The 24,230-nt window shown below is 32.6% G+C and overlaps 2 protein-coding genes and 1 long non-coding RNA gene across 3 annotated transcripts; all 3 read right to left on the minus strand.

Annotated features, from left to right (window-relative positions):
- Nucleotides 1–4: 4 nt before the first annotated feature.
- On the minus strand, nt 5–2,389 carry LOC107031921 (4-hydroxy-tetrahydrodipicolinate synthase, chloroplastic). Its single transcript, XM_015233433.2, has 4 exons — nt 2,236–2,389; nt 2,079–2,143; nt 1,835–1,918; nt 5–1,117 (listed from the first exon to the last, which is right to left on the minus strand). The coding sequence occupies exons 2-4, from the start codon at nt 2,135–2,137 to the stop codon at nt 190–192; spliced, it is 1,071 nt and encodes a 356-aa protein (XP_015088919.1). The 5' UTR covers nt 2,138–2,143; nt 2,236–2,389; the 3' UTR covers nt 5–189.
- Nucleotides 2,390–4,644: 2,255 nt separating this feature from the next.
- Nucleotides 4,645–9,716, minus strand: LOC107002702 (ubiquitin-conjugating enzyme E2 variant 1D-like). Its single transcript, XM_015200845.2, has 4 exons — nt 9,492–9,716; nt 6,057–6,196; nt 5,709–5,834; nt 4,645–5,080 (listed from the first exon to the last, which is right to left on the minus strand). Exons 1-4 carry the CDS (start codon nt 9,523–9,525, stop codon nt 4,940–4,942), a joined length of 441 nt encoding a protein of 146 aa, XP_015056331.1. The 5' UTR covers nt 9,526–9,716; the 3' UTR covers nt 4,645–4,939.
- Nucleotides 9,717–19,713: 9,997 nt separating this feature from the next.
- LOC107032248 lies at nt 19,714–21,032 on the minus strand. The gene is made up of 2 exons (XR_001458339.2): nt 20,804–21,032; nt 19,714–20,493 (listed from the first exon to the last, which is right to left on the minus strand). It is a non-coding gene; the product is annotated as an uncharacterized LOC107032248 (long non-coding RNA).
- Between the last annotated feature and the right edge of the window lie 3,198 nt (nt 21,033–24,230).

Raw genomic sequence — 24,230 nt, forward strand, 5'->3', positions numbered from 1 at the left:
ACTCAGAGTATTTTGATACATTACACGTATCTTACCGCTACAATGTACATGTCTCCCAGAAGAGGAGCAAACTATAAGAATGCAATGGTTACAAAAAAGAACATAAAAGAAGATATATTACTTCATATTAAGAAATTTTCAAATTAAGCAGCTAACAACAAAAACTTCTCAAAACCAAATGGAGAAAAGCTAATACCTACCAAGCAAAACAAAATCATCATCATCCAAAACTTGGACATCTCTTACCCCTATAAAGTTTTCCCGTCCGATTTCTTTGACAATCTTGACAAACACCTCTCTCTTTGCCCTTGTAAGTGGAACATATGGAAGGCGGAAGACAGGCCTCACAACTCCGAGTTGAGCTAAAGCTGTATTTAGAGCAATGGGGTTTGGTTCATGAAACAACCATTCAACTAATGGCATTAGCTTTAAGTTCAGAGCAGGGTTCTTTCCTCCAAACATTAGTTCATGCATCAGACCAGGAACCAAGTTGCTGGTGACAGAAATAACTCCTGCAGCGCCATGATCCCACCTTGAGTCGTGGCATTCATCATCATTCCCACTCCACACGACCAAACCATTACTTGTATACTGCTTCACTCTATCATTTCCAACACACTCTTTGACACCGGCAAGATTGGGGCTCTCTGCTAACGTCTGAATTACACGTGGAGGAATGTCTTGACCAGTTCGTGATGGTACGTTATAAATGATAGTAGGGCCCATAGGGAGCACACTTTCAAAGTGAGAAATCATACCCTCTATGGAGGTCTTTCCATAGTAGGGATTAATGTGAAGAGCTGCATGCATACCTACAGCAAATCCCTGTTCTGTCGCATGGATTGCTTCCCTCGTGGAGTTACTTCCTGTGTTCCCAATGACTTTGATTGATCCTCCAAAACAGTTCACTGTGTGACCAATGAGCATGATGTGTTCATCCCAGCTCATCAATTGACCTTCACCTGTAGTGCCACCAACAATCACACCCTCAGCGCCATTTTCAATTTGCAAATTTACCAAGGCATCATATGCCTCAAGATCGAATCTTCCATCTGGTAGATATGGGGTTTTGATTGCAGTAATCAGTCGAAGTGCTTTTATATCCTCGGCAAACGTCCTGCACAAGAGAAGGTAAAATGAATCTCTTCTAACATTGTGTTCGCATGTATCTCTTATAAATTTCCTTGATGTTGATATTCACTTAATAGCTGTTTGTTTGAACTAAACAGAAAAATTTGTCCATTTGCAACACATCGATTGCTGCTAATACCTCATCACAATAAGATGATAATGAATGCAGATAGTTCTTAATACTGATTATTCACCGATGAACCATTCATCAAATCATACACAGAGAGATGATAAAACTATGCTCAAGGAACCACCCCTGCCTTCTAATCTCTTTTTCAGTAATATGTTTTACGAACATTGAATCTTCCAACTACAAATTGCATTATCTCGTATTACTTAATCAACTCTGCTGGTCAACATACTTCTCGTTTGCAAGTAAAATTGGTGAATCTACAACATTCTTCCTTCTATCATCTCACCTAACACTTTCCTCGAATAGAACTAAAATATCGTTTCCTCTAAAATCCCCAGCAAACTGAACCCAAAAACTGCCACTAAATTCCAATTATACACAAGCAATCAAACTCTATTCTGTCGACAGAGAATCATATACTTCAACCAGTCAATTGAGCAACACCTCTAACATGTGATTTCCTCAAACCAAACCAATTCAGAACAGTAAGAGCATCGAAGGAAAAGAAAAACTTATTTACATCCAAAATCACATTTTTATCTCCAAATCAACTCTGTAAGCGGATATTACCTATTTTTAACTTCATAACTACGCATTGGGAGGTGGAAACTTGGAATTACAGCTGCTCTCGGTGACCTCCATACTGCAGTTCTCCTACCAACAAACAGCAGTAACAATAATCATTTCACAGCACGTACTTTTATCACGCAAATTATGGATTTTTATACATGTACAAGCTAAAAAAAAAGTGTACTAAATGCAATCATCTTATCACACAGCAATTTTTTATATGTATTGATCTCCATCAACATACCTCTTTGTTCCGGCAGCTTCAACGCCGAAATGACAACGACCTATAACTGATGATGACATTTTTCCCTGCCGGAGATGTAAATTTCCGATGTGAGACATTGCAAGCTGGAAATGGTACGATTTTGTACAAATTTGTAATAAAAATCGCAAAAACTTACCACTATTAGGATTCGTACAGCTCAGAGAAATTCGCAGAACAAAACTCAACAGTTGTAATCCTATCCTTCTGGGCTTGAAATCAGCTAAGGTTAAAGGGGAAAAAATGGGACGGCTTACAGAGGTTTAGGGTTCATTTGATTTGATGCTGAAAGAGAGAAAGGTCGGGTCGGGTCGGGTCTTGGATGGGGATAAGAGAAGTGGGCCGGGTTTGGGACATCTTTGGGCCATTTATGATTTGTATAAAGTGGGTTTAAGAATTAGACTAAACTTTAGTCAATGAAAACAAATTGTATACACTTTTTATATATAAAAAATTACGCAACAAAGCAAACTTATACTATTTAATTACTCATTATAGCTATAGATTGCTATAATTACCACTCGTGACTAACATTATACATTAATTACGTGGGTTAACTTCGAATTTGTATAATTAGTCATGTTTGTATATGTGTAATTCACCAGAATATACAGATACATATGTATAATATATAATTATTTAACCTATATACATGCACAATTCACCTCTCTCCCACTCTCTTACCTCTCTCGCTCGCCTCTCTCCTCCCTCTCCCAATCTCGCTTGTCCTATATACAAAATTATGTATAATATACAATTACATACATATACAATTCACCTCTCTCCCACTCTCTGCCCTCTCTCGCTCGCCTCTTTCCTCCCTCTCCCAGTCTCGCTCGCCTCTCTCCTCCATCTCCCAATCCCTCTTGTCATATATACAAATACATATGCATAATATACAATTATCTAACCAATATACATATACAATTCACCTTTCTCCCAATTTTTTCCCCTCTCTCGCTTCTCTCCTCTCTTTCCCATTCTCGCTCGCCTCTCTCCTCCGTATAACATGTAGCTACAAATTGTAATTATTAAAATATAGCTATGTAGGGTAATTAATTATTTTTAAGTGGCTACATGTGAGTTTCCTATTTATATATTAGTAAATATTTGACATTGAGGACCAAACTATGCGGTTAGATAATTATAATTTTATGAAATTATTTCATAAATAATCATTCTAATTTTAAATGCATACAATTTACTTCTGAGCAATTGAATTTATTATTTCCTTGATCTTAATTTACTTATATGACTCAATTTATATTTTAATCAATTTCAAAAAAATAAAAATAATGATACTTATATTAAAGTAATAATTTGATTTTTAAAATATTCATTTTATCCTTATCTACTTCTATGGTGTGGCCATGACCCAAAAATGGTTTGACGAAATTTTTACCTGCCTTCAGAATATAGAGAAGTTGGATTTAGGTACATTGCGATATGTTTAGGTAATTTTTGAAATTATTGCAACAACAAACGTACTCAGATTGTGTTCGGAATATTTTTTAATCTTTTCATACTAAGTTGGTTAAATATTTGTAAAATATTTTTTTTAGGAAAACAAGCTCCTTTAAAAAATAAGGGAAATAACTTCCCCAATGAAAACAGGGGAAACAAGCTCATTACTCGCATTCCACATTAATTGTGTCATCCCACAATTCATATCGTCTTTTTGAAGTTTCAATTCTAAATGAAAAAACGAGATTTATAGCAATATTTATTTTCAAATAGCAGAATGTACATGTTTCTTTTTGGATCTAAAATTGGTCATCGTAATATACCACAATAATATATTCAATGTAATCAGATAGCAATATATTCCAAATAGTGATTTATCCCCCTCAAAGATAATGATTTGGGTTTAACAAGATTAGTTACAAGTGAAACCATGCATACAATAGGCATATAGAAGTTAACGCAAATCTCTTAGTGTCAAGAGCTAATTACATCTTATTGCTATTCTTTGTCACATTATAAAAATCCCTTAAATTTGAAGGAATTTGAATACATCCCAAAACGTATTGATACATCACGTCTCAGTTTCAGACGCATCGCTCAATGTCCCTATATACCGCATGTCACTTTCAGATACATCACTCAACGTTTCGATATATCACATAAAGTAATATCCAATTAATATATCGTTTAAAGTGATATTCAATTGATACATCACTTAAAGTGATATATTGTTTGAAGTGATATTCGACCGATACATCATGTAAAATAATATATCGTTTGAAGTGATAGCCGACCAATACATCATATAAAGTGAAGTTATGTATTTGAGAATAGGTGAGAGCATGAATTTTAATAATTTTTCAAATGATAGAAAATTTTAGAATATGGTAAAATAGGTTGTGCATTCAGATAGTTTCTATTCAGATAATTTCTCCATCGGGGCTCTGATTGCTCAAGAAATTTCTTTTCAACTAATAAACACAAAACAAGATCATTACGTTTCATTATCGGCGTAAATATGCATACAATATGCAGATGCAGGAAAGAAGACAGGGGTTCCGATTGCTCAAGACATCTCTTTTCAATCGAAAAACACAAAACAAGATCATTGCGTTCCATTTTTAGTAAAATAGTGAAGGATATAAGACTGGAATAGAAAAGGGCGTAAGAAGAGAAGAAAAAAAAATAGATTCAGACAGCACAAGAACCTATTACTCTTAATATTTGACACACATTAATCAAACAGCACACTGTGGCAAAGTTCATAAAGGATGAAAGCATAAGTGATCAAGAAGCCCTAAAAAGGCAACTCCCCCTAGTAAATTTTTAAACTTCCAATGTCATGACACAGCAGCACAAGTTTGGATTGTCGTTATAAGCTAGAAATAGGTGCCTTCCGGGGGCTGAACTAGCTTGCGATTGTGAGGAGAAGCCATCTCCTTTTTCAGCTGAACCAGTATGTCTTCCATGGTGTACTCTCGCTGCCAATTTGCAAGTAAAGCAAACTTTTTTGGTTCCACCTGTATCAACAAGACACAGTTGTGGCTTCTCGTCAACTGGTTCATCAATCTATATATAAGAAACAGGACAAGCGGGAGCAAATACAAAATAGAAGTCCAGAATGTTGTCAAGATCGAAAGACAAACTTGAAAAGATCATTGGAATATCATATTGCATTTATAGCAACTAATCGTGAATTCAGAAGGATGCTTGAGCCAAGCAATGAAAAATTTTCGGAAATATAACAGAGAACTTATTTGGAGTATACCTACTAAAGGACGTCAGAAGTAAATCAACACAGGAAACAATGTAACCACAATTCTACTATTATTTTTCATGATCAATTTTCGCGTGTCTCAGCAACCCCTAGACAAATATCTTTATCCCAGAGCATAATACATTTAATCGATACTTCCTATCTTCTATGATTTCCTATACATGCAATGTTACAAAAAGGAATTACCACGCAAGTTCTGAATTCTACAATACCAAATTACTATGCAAGTTTTAAATTCCACAATAGCAAGCCAAACATAATGTTTTGGATTTCCAGGTACCATTTTGATAATGAGGTGTCACATAAATTTTCTTGACGACAAAAATGGCATTCCATTCTACCAAATACCAATACAATAATAGATTGCTTACCACTCCTGTCTCATGGTTGACACATGTCATGTTAACTCGAGAATGGAAGCGGACACTAGGTGGCTTCTCTGGATAATCTTTATCACAGAATAACTTCAACTGATAAATGCGACCTTCATGAACGGACTGGAAACATGGAAAATTAGCCTTTAACAATTTAAGAATAAGAACACACCAAAATGGTGGAAAAGAAGTTAATGTGAGAGTAAACAAGCAATTGAATAGTCCTAGAATTATTCAAATAACTAATAGAAAATATACTAGAGGTTCCATTTGACTACAACAAAGCCATATTAAAATCAAACTTAGAGATGGCTGGAACTAGGAAAGAGAAAAGAATGCTCTAACATTGTGAGGACCAATAATGGTGCCAGTCCAGGAACGCATATAGATATCATCTCCATCATCCATCCCATAGCTTACAGTCCCATCTCCAATACCCTTTTCACCGCGTTCAAGTTCCTCAAGTAATCTGAAATTCCGAGGGACTGCAAAGAAATAAAATTCTGGTAAGTGAAGATTCACAAAAGGTAAACCAAGAATCCATAACGTTGCAGATGGCTCCAACTCCCAAGTAGATGTGAAGGGCTAAATGACAGTACAAAAGACATATATCTAACATTTTAGCAACATGTTTATTCACAAGGGATAAGACAGGAAAATGGTGAAAGAACGGAGAACTCGAGAAGACGCTTTCTTTCTTTGTGGAGGAAGTAAGAGAGGTGAGACAGTTTCAACAGTTTTCCATGCATGAATATAAAAGAAGAACCAAATCTGCATGAAGTTCTGATGGTGCGCACAAGAACATTGCAATGTCATTCTGCAATAAAGTTATAGTCCTTGGTATATTCTTATCACCCCATTCTTGTAAGATAAGAATGTGTCACCATGCCTTAAGGTATAACATGACGGTCAAACCACTATGTTGTATGGGGTGGAGTGTTGGCCCGCCAAGAATTGGCACAAGATAAGGGAGGCAATGCTATGATGGTTCGGGCATGTGAGGAGAAGATGAATTGATGCCCCAGTGAGGAGGTATGAGAGTTGACTATAGTAGGTATAAGGAGAGGTAGAGGTAGACAGAAGAAATCTTCGAGGGAGATGATTAGACAGCACATGACACATTTGCAGCTTACCAAGGACATGACCCTGGATAGAAAGACATGAAAGTCTTTAGGATAGAAGGTTAGTAGGTAGTTGAGCGTGTCTAGTTCCTTTTTAAGCTTTGTTTGTATTACTCTCCTACTATATTATTCTTTGGATTAGTATGACCTATTGTTTCTTTTTCTTCAGTTACTATTTTATTTGTTGTCACTATTGTTCTCTTCTTCTTTATATCTTCTTTACGTACTCGTTGTTTTATATACTAAACTTGAGTCGGGGGTCTATTGAGAACAAACTCTCTACCATCACAAGTCAAGGGTAAGTTTGCATACACACCACCCTCCCCTACACTGGGTTTGTTGTTGTTGATATAACTTGGGACCTCCAGATACAGTGATAGAAGCTACCACAAGTTGGACGTAGAAAATGGACAAAAAGAAGAAAGAGATAACTCAACTTTTTTGTTTATGATAATAAAGGATTAATAGAACTTCTGAAGGAGCTGAAAGTCTACTATGGAGAGTTAAAGCTCTCTTCTGTTCAATTTGTAATTTTTTACGTGAAGAAAATATTCCACTTTGTATAATAGTTGCTGGATTTTTGGAAGGCTTATCTCCAAACTTTCTGATTTATGTAAAGTGACAGTGTCTTGGTGAAATATCACTGCAAAGACCTTTCATTAGCTTTGCCCCCTCTAAGTAAAGGAAAAACATTAGTTTAATTTTCTATTCTCACTTCCTTTCTGACATAGATGTATCCTTGTTGTGGCATTGATTGAAGAACATAATAAATCAACTTGGGATGGTGGGGCTCAAATAGGCAACCCCTTCTTAAAAATATTATCATGCTAAAAGAATCAATAATTATCAGATTTTTCCTCTCAAGTAAAGTGTAAAGCATAAAAATCTAGACGGATTTTAGGTGTTGAGCTGAGACTTCATTTCCACAGTTTATGAGCTCTAATGATAGTACATCCAACAATCATTAGCATGGAGAACAGCCAGAGAATTTTTTATTTATAAGGAAATCAGGTCAACAATCATGTGTAGTTGTTTACACAGTCGACTTCCTCATTTTCCTAATAACAATCAAAGTACACAATTTGGCTGATGCAACATAACAAACTGAAATTGTATCAGCTACAACTAAAACGCGACTAATTGGTAGGAAACAGGATAGAACAGACTACGTAGGATCATTACCATGTTAAGCTCTGGCAAAGATAACATGCACAACAGACAAATAGATCCACTACGCTTGTGAAATAACAAATTCTTATGAATGTCCTCAACCCTCACACTCCGTCATAGTGGGAAGGGGGAACTTAAGTTCTGCTCTGAAGGAGGAGCAAATAATATATCCTTAATACCAATCAGACATTGACTTGTTTATGAAGCAAGCACGAGGATAATTCAAATACTCGTATATGACAGAACATGCATAAACTCATTAAGTTTAGCTTCATATTTTTAAGATAAAGGATTTTTAACACTGACCAGGAAAAACTGACACAAATATAATCCCTATCATTGTCCAAAGACCAATTCAAAATTGAACATTGTAAGATCTGGAAATCTATGATAAGTTTACTGACCACTATTTACAATAACATCCATTCCAGTATTAAAGATGTACAACCACACCAAAATAGAGCTATCCAACCAGGAAAAAGACTAACTTTTACCAATACCTCACGCAAAATTCAACTGATGACAACTTTCATGCTAATTGCCAGTGAACATAAAAGCAAGCAACAACAAATGCAAAACACACTGCCTTTAGGTCAACCTGTTTATACATATATTATACACAAACAAAGAAGATATATATACATAAAGAGGAAGCGGACACAGTTGTCCTTAGTTAAGGCCCTTCCGACCACAAGGATCTATCAACAGAGCAAACCTGTGACCTCTTGATCACATGACAACAACTTTACCAGTTACACCAAAGCTCCCCTTCACAGTTGTCCTTGCTTAAGGACAGCCCAACTGCAAGGGTCTATCGTACACGGCCTTAACGTGCATTGCTGCAAGAGGTTATGTCCACAACTAAAACCTACGACCTCTTGATCACATGACAACAACTTTACTAGTTACACCAAAGCTCCCCTTTCCCGTTGTCCTTGCTTAAGGCCAGCCCAACCACAAGGGTCTATCCTACGAGGCCTTACCCTGCATTACTGCAAGAGGCTATGTCCACAATTCAAACCTATGACCTCTTGATCACATGACAACAACTTTACCGGTTACACCAAAGCTCCCCTTCCACGTTGTCCTTGCTTAAGGCCAGCCCAACTACAAGGGTCTATCGGACTAACCCTGCATTACTACAAGAGGCTATGTCCACAACTTTACCAATTACACCAAAACTCTCCTCCACAGTTGTCCTTACTTAAAATCCTAAAATCTACCTCTCTCTTTACAATACTTCATATTTCAATCCACTCACTACAATTACTAAATTCACTACACATCAATCAATAAAGACCAAAAAGTAAAAAACCCCACATAATAAAAAAAACAAGATTTCAAAGTACTAATCTTTGATAACAAGAATAACACTCATATAAACATAAACCATGCAATAAAGATGTGAAATTTAAACAACCCATGATCAGATTTGACACAAAACTCAAAATAAAACAACAAGAGATTTGGGATGTTAAATTTGACTCACCCACAACACTAGATCCTCCTGAACCAAGAGTCATAGCTAACTATTTCAAAAAAAAAAAGGTTTTTTGGGATTCGTGCAAGAGATCGACTAGGAAGAAGGAGAAGCAGAAATGGATGAAAAAACAAGAAGAGGCAGCAAAGGTAAAAGTCAAGAGAAAAGGCAGAATCTAATGGAGAAAAAACGCAACAAAGGGCCAAAAAAAGAAAGAATAAAGAGGTGAAATTATGATTGGTAGGAAAATAAAAAGGGAAAAGGGTTTGATATAAGCTCAACTTTGTCATTTGGAGCTGACTCGTTATAAAAGTGGCTCAACTTTGTCATTTGGAGCTGACTCGTTATAAAAGCGGCTCACATATGTCCTTACCGTTATACAAACGGCTCACATATATCCCTGCCGTTACAAAATGGCTCACATATAACCTTCATTCAATGGAAGTTAAAAAATTAGTTTTAAATTTATATTTTTTACTTCTAATTTTTTAAAAAAAATTATTTAGGGTATATATGATTCTTCTATCAAAGTTCAAGATATATTTTAATTTTTTTCATACATAAATTATTTTTTGACTTCTTTTATTATAATTATTTGAATTTTCTTATTCTTATTTTATTTTATTCTTTCATTCCTTAGTTTAAAGAGAAAAAAATTAAATTATTTTTTTTGTGTATTGTAATTTAATTTCGTATTCGAAGAAAAAATTTGGTCATATACGATAAGTTTTACAAGAATATTAGTGAAACATAAATAAATTTGATTATCAAAATAATAATTATAAATTAGTCATTGAAACAAAAAAAATCAAAAAAAATATGTTTGACGAGGATTAAATTTACTCATATGGGATTATACTTTTTAGAAAAATAAAATAAAAATTTAGATTAAATTTTTTTTTTTCATTTCCGTTAAAGGAAAAGGGTATATGTGAGCCATTTGTTTACAAATAGGAGTATATATGAGCCACTTTTGTAACAAGGGGTATATCAGCTCTAAATGACAGTTGAGGGGTATATCAGACCCTTTTCCCAAATAAAAATGTAGACTTTTCAAATAAAGAAAAATTTGTATAAAAATAAATAAAAGGAGAAAAAAAATTTAGGGTGTGTAATTACTCGAAAATGTAGAGAATATTTCATGTAATTTTATAAATGTGTTACTTTTGTTATCGATTTGATCTATGAAAGAATACAAATCGCTTGGGCTAGAGACTGGATGAATTTGACAATGTTTCATAGTTATTCAATGGGCGGAAATGTGTGAGCTATTTGGCTATGATCTTTTAGATAGATATGATGTGTGATGGATCTAACAGACTTTCATGGTGTGATTCTAGTGTTATATGAAAACGAATACGTTGATTGTCAAGTGGGAATACTAACTACTTAAGAGGTTATCAGTTGTATGACATGTTCAAATAATGAGATTCGATGTTGCATTCACATTTAAAAAATCAACTAATGTGTTACTACGGATGATTGAGTTAAGCATTCTTTTAAGAAGGATTTTAGTGGTGAATCTTTGATACGGTATTAATACATTTAGATTTCGAAGTGTATCATTAGAATTATAAGGGAGGACCAGTAATTCTATCTTAAGCTCAAAAAGAGTAGATTGATACAAGAATGACAAGATCATGGGTAAAGAAAGTCCCGGCTAGTATACATGGGCGAAAGCAATTGAGTATCTTAGTAAAAAATTGCGTATAAAATTGGGTTAGTCCTTTAAATTTGATTGGTATAGCTGAGTTTAAGGTGTCATGTCGATGAAGACACAAATATTTCTTGTTTGGGATAGTTAAATTGTTAATCTTTGATCAACTTTCCTTTGCCTTCGAATTTAAAGCATAACTTTCGATTAAAGATTGAGAAAAGACATAGAGACACCATCAAAGTTGTCCTGTATTTGCATTAAGACACCTTAACTTTTAAAATGTCCTATTACCCCACCGAACTAATTAATTTCTTTGTAAATGGGCCATTTTGACCCATTTTCTCGTCTATGTAGTGGCGCGTGTTGCTCAACTCCCTATGATCTAATTCAACCCGACCCGACCCTATTCTTTAAAGAGAAGTCATCTTCTCCATTTCTTTTCTTCTCTGTTTAGCTTGCACCTTCAAGAAATTTTCGTTAATTTTTCTTCATTCGAATTTTTTTTTTATTCAGCTATGGAGTTAGGTAACAACAAAATTTTGAATGTGGGATTGCTATTAGTTGCAACCCTTTTGGTAGCAAAACTCAGACCTAAATAACTCACACATTTATGCTAACTCAGAACAAAACCCATGCGTAACACTTTCTTGCACATTGCAAGAAAAGTTAATGCAGATCCAATTGACAACAGTTCCTCCATTAACCATTTTCTTGTTCATCATGTTCCATTGGCCAACTTGTGGTAGACAATCTTTTTCTCAGCCATTATGGCCAGTTGTGATGCTTAGACAGGAGCATCCATAGCTTGGAAGTGTTTACTTTGAATTTATTGAACAAGAAAATTACATTTTTCATTGATCCAGAAGTTCCTCGCCATTAGTGGTGTCTTATTTTCTTAGAGAAGATGATGAAGTGGTCAAATAAAGAGTATCAACGTTGATTTGCTATGGAAAAAACTATGAAATTGGAAAATTAGGGCTAACAATGATTATTTTGGGTTTAAATTTGGGGAAGATGACATAAATTAATAAAATAATTAATAATAAAGAAAAATAATGACACATGGCACCTTTAAACTGGTCCATGGCAGTAAAAATAATGCATGACGCGCCTCATGTGCGTGGTAACAACTCAGACTAGGAAATGGGTCAAAATGGTCCATTTACAAAGATATTAAATAGTTCTGTGGGGTGATAGGACACTTTAAAAGTTAAGGTGTCTTAATGCAAAGACAGGACAACTTTGATGGTGTCTTTATGTCTTTTCTCTTAAAGATTTTAGATTTCACTTTTCTTGTCATCCGCCATCGAAGAACACAAGAAGGAAAATGTGAACCATTTTAAAATTTTGATTTGTTATAAACGTGAATCGTTTTGATCGAATACTGTATCAAAAGAATCGAGATACTGAAAGGAGATATTTTATATAAAAAAAATTGAGTTATTTAGAGGAAGATTAGAATTATAGTGCAAGGGAATCCGCCATTAAAAAAATTTCGAAGCTCAAATTTTAAAACTCGATAGGTAGCAAATTATGTGAATACGATTGAATAAAATAACAAAAAAAGCGTCGAGAAAAGCTCACATCTAAAACTTGAGATTGCTGAGAAGAGATCTGAATTGACCACAATTGAAAAAAGTATTTACCTCATTGAGGAAGATGAACTTTTGTAATATTCAGATATAGTATGAACTCTTTGATAAGTGGTTATACATTATATATACACTACTAAACTTTTTTTATACAATATTAATACATGACATAACTATTTATATAAAGTGGATTGGATTGCAATGATTAAAAATCGAATAATATATCCACTCAATTCTTATAAAATTTAAAATTTGAATTCCGTTTTCAATACTTTATTTGAATACCTAACAAAAAACAATTCGTATAAAATCAATTTTCCGTAATTCAATCTGAGTTACATGTTAATGTTATTTTACAGTAGAATGAACTAAATGACATAGGTTATTAAACTCATCCAAGTATAAACAAAAATTTTAATTATTAATCAAAAATTTTATAATTTAACTATAAACGTAACATTACAAGTAATGTATGGGTAATAATATAATTGTAAGAAAGCATACTATATGTTTGTTACTAGGTAGCATTAGAATGAAAGTTTGACATATGATTGGTTATATTCAATTGTCTTTTCATAGGACAAATATAACAGAAATTGAACCTGACTAATCTCATCCTCTCTGTCCTATGATTTATTCTGGTTACAATTTGTTACATCAACTTGCAAATACTAGCATTTATGTTCCCCTCTATCACTGGCCCAATCTTGACTATATTAGCCTCACATTAATGTCTATTTATGAGCTTTGCAATGAGATATAATCAAATACGCCTCTTTGTAATATCGTCGTTTGTATTTATACTTTTTAATTGTTATAACAAAATAATAACATAAAATGAAAGATCTGACCATTATGTGTTTTGTATATAGTGTGTATGTTTTTTGCACTCATTGATTAGTAGAGTCAAAATAGTTAAAAGATCGTTTAATTGTAGTATGTGAAAATGAACTCTAGAAAAAGTGGCAGGAGAAAGATGGAGATTGTTTTTTTTTCACGTGATCTTTTGTATCTATTTTCGAGTTCGATTAATTAAAAATTTTGCTAGCAAGTAGTAAAACCTCTATGTAGTTATGAGCTTTGTTGTGATATATAATCAAACCATTTTATAGTAGCGTCGTTTGTTTTCATATTTTTAAATTGTTATAACAAAACAATTACTTATTTATTATAGTAAAATGTTGATTATTTATTGAGAAGTCTGATTATATTTAATACAATCTCAAATCTTTGTGGTTGTAATGTTTGCGTTCATTGATTAATAGAGTCTTGATGGTTTATTTCAAAAGTTAAAAGATAGTTTAATTGTAGCACGTGAAAATGAACCGCAACATTAAAAAATTGTAAGAGAAAGGCGAGGATTATTTTCTTTTTTTACATGATCTTTTGTATCTGCTTGTGAGTTTGATTAATTAAAATTATTGCATATTACTTTAATAGTAAAGCGCTTTACTAAGATATTTTTATTTTAGGGAAAATGCACAAGTACCCCCTCAACCTATGTCCGAAATCCCAGAGACACACTTATATTATACTAAGGTCCTATTACCCCCCCTGAACTTATTTTATAAGTAATTTTCTACCTTTTTTTAGCCTACGTGGCACTAGTTTGAAAAAAAAAGTCAACCATCGTTGGGCCCACAAGATAGTGCCACGTAGGCTAAAAAGGGGTAAAAAATTATTAATAAAATAAGTTCAGGGGGGTAATAGGACCTCAGTATAGTATAAGTGTGTCTCTGAGATTTCGGGCATAGTTTGAGGGGGTACTTGGGCATTATCCCTTTATTTTAAGAATTTAACTTAGAAACTCTAATTAAATATGAAAAGATATACTAACTTATTATCGCATCCCAATTACTTCACGACCTTCTTTTTTTTTAATTTCTCACTAAGTATTCGATATCCGCATTAGAGTTTGAGTATTTCAGATTTCGACAACATATAATCCTATTTGGGGGGGAAGGGGCGTGTTCTCTATAAAGAATTTTTCTATATTCAAGTCTCGAATCTGAAACATCTTATTAAGAAAAGAACAACCTATATCGCGTGATTAATTTATCGCCTTTAGTCATAAAGAAACAGAATTAAATGAGGGGTATTAAGGGAAGGGTAAAATGCCCAATTCAAAGAGGAAAAATTGATACACATTTATTTTACTTATCATATTTCTTTTAATGTCTTTAAAAATATTAACAAATTTGATAATTTAATTACATTAGTTCAAATTTTTATATCATAATTTTTTAAATAATAATTATTTTGAGTGATTTATTTTTGATAAAAATGACAAATAAAATAGATCAGAAGAAATAACAAATAACATTACAAGATAATGAATTTAGCACGACATTTAATTTGTATTTTATCATATGAATCAATGAATTCTTTATCTCAATTATTGTTTCCATTTATTTGACATATACACCTAATTTCAACCATTAATAATATTTAGATATTTAAATTATAATTTTCATGCGATAATATCGTAATATTGAAAATGAAAAATTTAATTCAATCCAGCCCCTCCTATTTCTGCATGTAGGTATTGTTACCATCACATTAATTAATTGTATTTATAGGATTATAAATTTGATATTAATGTCATATATATTAATTATTATCAACCTTTTAATACTCTTTAATGTGCAACATGTTACTTCTCCATTGATGTTATATACATCGAACTTCTCACATTACTCAACCTTACATTTTTAATTCTTTTCGAAAATAGTTCGTAATTAGAAATTGTTAATTTATCACTAGATAGACTTAAATATAAAATATGTAACTTAATTATACAATTTATTTGCCATTAAATTCAAATATTTTTTAATAGCGAATATTATAAATTTTTCTTGTGATGTATATATTTTCAATTGATTTTTAGAATTTTGACAAGATTTAAACAAAGGGGAAATTTCCCTTATTTGTATAAAGGGGCCAAGGGGTTTTTAAGACTAAATATATCATTAAGGATTAGACTAATCAATTGATGTTTTACCAATTTTGTTGGCATTCATTCATCAAAATTGAAAATTTGATAGTGACACAACATTTTTATTTTATGGTCATTTTCTTTTTTCAGTTATTGTAATTGAAAATCAATCACTGTTATGAAATTATAATTTTGCACGCAAGTACGTATTGTTGACACCCATTTTTTGACACCCAACCCATTTTCCTTGCCTACCCACTAAACTTAATTCCCTATTAACCCAAACTAATTCCCTCCCCAATTAACCCAGGCCCACTCCTTTCCAGCCCAAAATTCCCTCTCCCATTCTAAACTTCAGACAGCCCAATACCTAGACCCAACACGAATTAATGTCCAGGCCCAAACCTTTTCTTTAAACAGCCCACTTCATATTCAGCAGCCTATCTTTCAACCCAAACCCCTTAATGATCCAATCCAATAACCGACCCGACCCGTCCCCTTTCCCTCTTCCCCTCTTCCTCACGATATTCCCAGGAAAGAACAGAATGCCCAGAAAACGAAAAACGCAGAGAAAAACAGAACCCCCCAACGGAAACTTCCCCAGACGCGTCTCTCCCTCTCGCGTCTCCCTCACGCCCTCTCCCTCTCTCCCAAACTCCCTCCTCGTGCGAACCCAATGCGAGAAATCGCGTACGCTGCTCTCTCCCTCGCGCAGAACCTCCCAGACGCGAAATTAATTCCGCACAAATCGTCAAAATTCCAAAAACTCACGCGCAAGGAGTTCTCACAGCCTGGTTTATCTTCTTCTTCGCGTGTCCTCGAGTCGCGCGTCTCCTTCCCTCTCTCTTCGCGCTCGTACAAGCGCACAGTGGACAGTAGCCACCTCGCCTCAACAGCCTGGAATCGTCCTGCTCGTCCTTGCAACAACGAGATGATGACACGAAGCGCGCAAGGACGGAAAGCTCATCTCGACCCTCCACCTCGCCTCAAAGCCGTTTGGATGATTTGGAATCGAAGAATATTCTGAAATTTCGGATAAGGTTTTGGAATTTTTGAATTTCGAATTAGCAAATGGGCCGAAATTGGCACAACCCAGGACGATTTCGAAACCCTATTTTCTGTCGTCTATATAAACCCATGCCTTTTTTCAATTCAGGGGTTAGAAAAAAACTTTGGAGAATTTTGGGTATCGGAATTTTAGAAGTTAAAAAGCATTTAGCACTTTTGGTAGAGAAATTCTCGGGAAAACACTGCTTCTTCTGTCTGTTTCCTAAGCAGAAAGTCGTAGGTGGTTGGACATTTTTGGGTTTAAGAAATTAGAGTGTTGGAGCTTTGAGGGTTAGAGATTTTTTTTAGAGAGCAAGAAAGATTGGTTTCTGTTTCAAGTTTTCTCTTCTCAATCGACTTTAGGCTGGTCTGATATCGAGTCTTCTTCTTAGACTTCTTATCCGGGGGGTTAGAAAATTTGTGGGATTGGATTTTGAGTAATATCGCTCCATCGCAGCGACTCGTGTTCCTCCTTTGTGTTCGCGTTTCTCCGTTCGGTGGTGTAGAGATCGTCTCCATAGCTGTTCGACGACGCCCAGTTCGCTGCTCCTCAACAGGTAACCTCTCCACTCTATACTATTTTCTCGTCTCCCTTCATCTCAAAATGGTTTCGTCTGTCGATCATTGCTTTGTGAGCTGCTGTTGGTCCTATCTGTTATGAACTACTGTGATTTGTTGAGTTCGTTCTGTTGTTTCGAGCATGTTCGTTCTGTTTCTTTAGTGCGAGTCTTTAGTTAGTTCTTAACATGCTTCGTTTGCGTTGAGGTTTGCACAATGGAGAATGGTACCTTGTGCTCTTTAATGTCGAAGTTTAGAATTTTCGGTGACATGAATGATAGAAAGGGATAATTCCCCCCTTAAGCTAAGTCTGTCATTGGTTGTTATTCACTGTTGAAGGGGCCTTTCGATGGTGTTTTTTATAGGTGAAACTATGTTAGCCGTTTGTTTCTTTCCTTTCTCTTTCTTTCATATCACAAGTCTGAGTCACCGAGCTTCTTGATACGTTTCATATGTGTCTAGGGTTCATTTGGATCAGCCTCTCTGTCCTGTATGGCGGAGGTAAGGCGGAGGCTTCCATGGCTGGACGGTTTGACATTGATGAAATGCTGTTACATGGTGTGTATGTTGAAGTGATTAGCTGTTAGGTGCTGTTATCTATCTGTTTTAAATTTCGAAAGAATTCTATTGTACTATTTGCTGAAGTTCATTTTCCATGTCAAAGAGAGTTTCTATTCTGTCGAGTTCGAAAATCCATACATGTGCTCTTCACCTACTATTAGCTCTCTTCGGTTGGAAATATTGTGCTATACAGTTGCTCTTTCTGCTTTGAGTTTACTGTGTTGTGCTCAATCTGACTTCCTTTTCTCAAGCCTGTAGAATTTATCATAAACATATACATCTCTACTAGTTTCTTTTATCTTCAGTTGCTTGGTTTTTTGTGGTTTCATATGTGATATTTTTATTTGTTAAGTTGTTTATATTCATGCTTTCTGGAAATTACAGAAATCATCACTACTACAATTTACACCATTTTGATTACTACATTATTGTTACGTTGTTGCTGGTTATTTCTTTATTATTTTTTTTTATATTTGTTATTTATTTCACCATCATTTGCAGTTAGTTTACTTGTCAGTTGATTGTTAATCGATCATTATTTGTTCATGCGATGTCCAGTTGATTGCTTGCTTTTGGTGTTGTGATTGTTACGTATTGTGTACTTTCCTTAACGTTACTTATATTATCCCTTGTGTACGTTTGCATGTAAAATCGCTGGCGAGTCTCGTGGATTTCATTTCCATCTCTTGCATGTCCTCGCTGAGCCGTAAAGGCTCAAAAGCTCTTCCCATCGAGTCAGACTATCGAGACAGAAGTGCAGATTCGAAAATCCACGAAGATTGAAGAAAATCCAAGAATGGACTAGAAGATTTCCTTAGCTTCTTTTATATATTTTGCATTTATTTATTTTGTAATGGGCATAAGCCTCGTCGTTTTCATTCCTTTATAGTTTATTTTATATGTTTAGATCAGGACAGGTACAAAATGGGCCAAAAACCCGAAAACAGGTGGGTCCAAACTCGGTCAAGGCGAACAGAACCCGAGCTTGGACCCAAAAATCTCTCTCTCTCCCTCTCTCTCTCTCTCTTTATTACTTTGTTTGTGCGTTCGTTTAAATTCTCGTTAGTATTAGGATGGGAAAACTCCAAACCCCTCGGAACGCCTATCTATTTTATCAAACTTAAGAAGTTTAACTAAAAGTGGAATTTCAAAGAGATAAATATTTCGAAACTTGTAAAGTTTGCCTAAATATCGTAAGAAGTTCAAAATTCGCAAGTCTTTAAAACAAAATAGTCAAATAAGTTAATCGCCGGAAAACCGTAAGTTAGCGGAGTGTCTTAGGTGCCTCACACCTTCCTAAGACGCAAATATGAATCCCGAACCCTAAAAAACTTTCAAAACGATTTTTCTGTTTAAGTTGTTTTGAAAAATGAGTTTTCTTGATTTTTCTTAAAAATTAAGTGGCGACTCCTAAAGTCGAAAATATCTTTAAAACAAAACGAACTCTTTTCGAAAAATCAATTTTTTCGATAAAACACGTATATTTCCTGCTTTTATAATAAATAATTAATCATTGTTATAGACTTTCAAATTTCACATCTTTTCAGTTCTTGTATTAGAAAATCAATCACTATTATAGATTTTCAAATTTCACATCTTTTCAGTTCTTGTAATCGAAAATTAATCATTATTATGAAATTATAAATTTCGCACGCAAGTAAATATTTTTTCAACTTTTATAATAAAAAATCACTTATTGTTATAGATTTTCAATTTTCACATCTTGTAATAAAAAATTAAACACTATTATAGATTTTTAAATTTCACATCTTTTCAGTATTCGTAATAAAAAATTAATCATTATTATAAAATTATAAATTTCGCACGCAACTAATATTTGAGAATATCAACATAAATAGAGTTAAACAACATCAAAAGAAATCATTTTTCTTGAAAAAACTACCATTAGTTTTTTTTTTTTTTCATTAAAAACATGACCATTTTCCACTAGGCCCTTTTACATAGTTTTTTTCTAAAGATAGAACAAGAACATACTTTAAACAAACCAACACTAACATACTACTCCCTTCTACTTAATTTTCCAAGATCACCATACTTTTCCTAGACTAGAAATAAACCTAATTAACCCATAAAAATAAAATAATACATAGCACTATAGAAGCTCCAAAATTCCTTTCTTTCAATTTTTTTCATAATTTTTAAAAAAGTCAAAATGGAGCTTATATAGTGCTATTTATAGAAAATCGAAAAAAGCGATACGAAAAGTTTTTACTTTTCATGTATATATTTTTTTTCAAGGTGGGGGCAGGACGGTGATATTGATAAACCTAGTAATACGAAAATCTGATGGATTTGATCTTGATTGATGATTGACCTTCTTATTTTTTCTCATAGATAAGTTCAAGCAAACAAATACTCTTGCATTTTGGGCACCTTGGTGGATCATTAACTTCCGATACCATAACATACATTAGACACCTTTGACAACCAGCCAACAGCATCGAAGTCACCGCTTCGGGGCTGTTGGAACCACGTTGTCCCCCCGACGAATTATCAGATGATACACATGAATTCGTCGGGGACATTGTCAGCGACCTTGTCGGCGACTCCACTTGTGGGGCCACGTGGTTCACTCTTGGTGGTGGTGACAAATTCAATTTTAGGTCAAGCCTTGAACCATTTCCATTTCTCCTGCTCATTCTAAAATCAAACAAAAAAAAATTAAAAAATTAATCAAATAAAGAATTTTCACCATATCAAGTCATTCAAAAAGTAATTTAAAAATAATAAAAAACAAATCAATAATGTAAATTTCTTAAATCAAAAACCCAAAATGAAAGAGCTAAACTAATACAACAGTATATGATATCACATCATTTAAAAGATAATTATAAATAATTTTTTTCATAACGAATATGAAGAACATAATAAGTAACTTGTTATAACATGTATGACTACGTAAAAATTTTCAAAAATTGAGAAATCGAAAACAACGAGATTTTTTTAATACCTTGAGATCGGAAGTGAGGGGTTTTTATAGTCGAAACGACACGGCGGAGTACGGAGGAGATATAACCGGAACCACCACTAAGATAAACAATTAGTTATACTTGTATTTTGTGGTCCTAGATGATGATTTTTGGACTTGTAAAAGGCCATATTATATAATGGGAACTATTGAAGGTAGAGAGGAGATTGCTTTTAAAGCTTAATTAAATTATAGGGAGAGGGGTTGGAGCAAGTTAGACTTTTAGTGAGAGAAGTTAAGAGAGGGGGAGAGGGGGTTGACAATAAATCAATTGAATGAATTAATTGAAAGATGAATAAATTGTTTTCATTTTCTGTTCAGTGTTCGATATTCATTTTTAGATCATATTATTTTAATTTACATTCATATTGCAAATTCGCATTTTTGGTGTAGATTAAGACATTACGTGCGAAAGACGTTACGTGCGAAAGACGTGTCAAAGCTCAAATTTAAAATCTTTGATCAAGAACTAAGGAATACTTAAAAATAAAGCCAGAATTTCTAGTTTATGAGTCCTGAATTATAAATATATTGTTTTATATGTACAAAATTTTTAATAAAAAAATTATTAAATTCAGTTGAAACCGTAACTAAAAGAGCTTGCCACCTCACCATAAAAATTTGCTAGTTTAAATAGAGGGGTTGTAAATTTATTAATGGTTGGAAAAATGCCAAGATGGTTTGCTGAAAAAGGAAAATTGGAGTAAATATTTTGCAATTAAAACTATTAAGTGCATACAGGAAAATTAAAGGGGGGTTGGGAGAGGGAATTCATTCATTGCATGCTAAAGAGAGTTGGTCAATAATGAAAAGGTGTACATATCGGAGCGGAGTTAGAAATTCGAATATGAATACGAGTTCAGCTAAATTTTTAGTAATTTTTATTTAAATAATATATTTATATTAAAAAATTTATTAATATATATAAATATTAAATTTAGAACAGTTCAGATATCAACACATGAATTCAGAAACTATAAGGTTAAAATTCTGATTTCGACTAACTAGGTGTATATAACTATTGTCACTATGTGTTTGTGTGTGTTTCTTGGTAAATCTATAGATACACAACACATACAAAACACAAGAAAATTTATAACATAGTATTTAAAGCTTCCAACTAAATTTTCTAACAAATCCAAACCTCACTCATATTAATTTTCAATAGCTATCCATTATAAATTTAAGAGTTACGTATCATGATGGGCTTGTTTAATAATTAATGACATGAAATTAATAGGTCATGTTAAACACATCTACTCAATTTTATTTATTTATTTACAATATTAATTATCCTCCCTCCAAATTAAGTTGGAATCGATTATATATATCCTTATTAATCGTATATAAATGTAACCCCCCCCCCCCGCCAAATACTTTTTCGTATTTTTAGTGTATATTTACTATTTCTTTCTGTCACTTTTTAATTGATTAAAAACGGTTCAAAATAATTGTCATTTGTATTGTTAATATATATATATATATATATATATATATATATCAAGAAAGCTTTTTTATTAATATTTTTATTTTTAATGAACTTATGGTTGCTAAAATAAATTGTGAACAACTTTGTAAATTAACTAGTAAATTTTTCAATAAATGCACCACATGTTATAAAGTCATTTAAAATGAACAGGAAGAAATAAATTATTTGGGTAAATTGATAAATAATTAAATATATACTCTTTATCACTCTATGTCACCAGTTTTAAGAGGGTTGGCGTGATATTATTAGATTGAAATTATTTATGGCGATTTATAATGAATTACTGTTTTATTGAAAATACATTTGTGACACCACCAAAGTTTTTTTTTATATAGGCGGCATAAATATTTCTCGATTTCTTCGCCATAAATTATCTGTCATATTTTTTTATATATATATTTGTTAATAAATATTAATCGGAAGAAAATTTTCATTATTATACTCTCATTTATAATATACTCTTTCCGTCCACTATTAATGTCATATTTTTCATTTTTAGAGTCAAACTATGAAAATTTTGACTAACATTTTAGAATCTATTTTTTCGTCATATTGATATGTAAAAAATTGCAATGTATAGTACTTTTCGTATAATTTTTGAATATCCAAATTTTTTTGTTTAAAAAATCGAATTAATGTAACCTAATTTAACTTTAAAAATAAGTCAAATTAACTTTTGAAAAATATAATATGATAAATAAAGTTAACGGAGGAAGTAAATATTATTATTTTTAAAAATTACTAGAGATAATTTAACATGATAGAGAGAGTAATATTCTCATACTGGTCCACTATTTATTGCACCTTAATAATATGTGTTGAGATTATGATGGTTGAGTTTTCATATCTGATTAATTCATGTGATAATATATGGCTGCTAAGGTTGGTGGAAATCAACGAGAGTACTTTGTCAAATTTGATCGCTCGATAAAAAATATTTATATCAATTAATTAATATATATGATATATACATGTATAAGAAGTTATTTTTTATGATTAAGAGTGTTTTATTTATGAGTGAATACATTTCATTTTTCAAAAGATATATTAAAATAATTTATAATAGTACTTTTGCTTTCTAATTATTTGTAAATTAATTATATATTAGTTTTTAAAAATATATATATACTAATTATACATTGCATTTGCAGTGTGTAATTGAAGTAAATTTCAATTAATATATTTAATATGCAGTGTATAATGAATAACCATTAAATAATGTGTGTATGGTTGGTGTATATTCGTTATACATGAATTATACATTTATTATACACTAATTACACACCTATTATCATTGCATTCACCTTCCCCAAATATATATATATATATATATATATATATATATATATATTCTTGACTGATAATTGGATTAATTATTCTTGATTTTCTTAATTGAATTGTACTATGTTATTAGTCATTTATAGATATGTAAGAAATGTGTTGTATTTGAATTGTTTTTAAAAGTACATTTTCCTCAAAATATTAAAATGACAGTATAAGTCTTAACATAATATATGAGTAATGACATAATATAACGGTCGATAATTCATTTTAGAAAAAGGTATGATTAAAAAAATGCAATAAAATTAATTATTATTTTTTCTTGGTGGATAATATTTCTTTAAAAAATGAATTTTTTCGTACTAAACAACACCAAGATCGTGTGACATAGATGCATATTATTATTATTATTATTATTATTATTATTATTATTATTATTTCTCAAAAATTATTTTAATAAACTCTCAACTGTTAGAATCATGAATGCAGATCTATCATCTACCTCTGGATTTGATCGTAATCAATTATTTTAATTTGTTTTTATCTAATTCCTATTAACTATATCTCATGAAAGTCAACTATGCATGTACTAGCATTTACTATTAGTTTGAATTTTGATTAATAAAATGATTATCATGG

Source organism: Solanum pennellii, chromosome 10, assembly GCF_001406875.1.
Source record: "Solanum pennellii chromosome 10, SPENNV200".
NCBI classification, from domain to species: Eukaryota; Viridiplantae; Streptophyta; class Magnoliopsida; order Solanales; family Solanaceae; genus Solanum; species Solanum pennellii.

Coding starts and splice junctions, on each gene's coding strand:
- LOC107031921 (XM_015233433.2), bottom strand. CDS start 2,137: ATGTCATCATCAGTTATAGGTCGTTGTCATTTCGGCGTTGAAGCTGCC. Junction 1,919..2,078: donor GAAGCTGCCGGAACAAAGAG/GTATGTTGATGG, acceptor GTTTGTTGGTAG/GAGAACTGCAGTATGGAGGT. Junction 1,118..1,834: donor AGTTATGAAGTTAAAAATAG/GTAATATCCGCT, acceptor TCTCTTGTGCAG/GACGTTTGCCGAGGATATAA.
- LOC107002702 (XM_015200845.2), bottom strand. CDS start 9,525: ATGACTCTTGGTTCAGGAGGATCTAGTGTTGTGG. Junction 5,835..6,056: donor CCATTATTGGTCCTCACAAT/GTTAGAGCATTC, acceptor CCATGTTTCCAG/TCCGTTCATGAAGGTCGCAT. Junction 5,081..5,708: donor TCAACCATGAGACAGGAGTG/GTAAGCAATCTA, acceptor TTGTTGATACAG/GTGGAACCAAAAAAGTTTGC.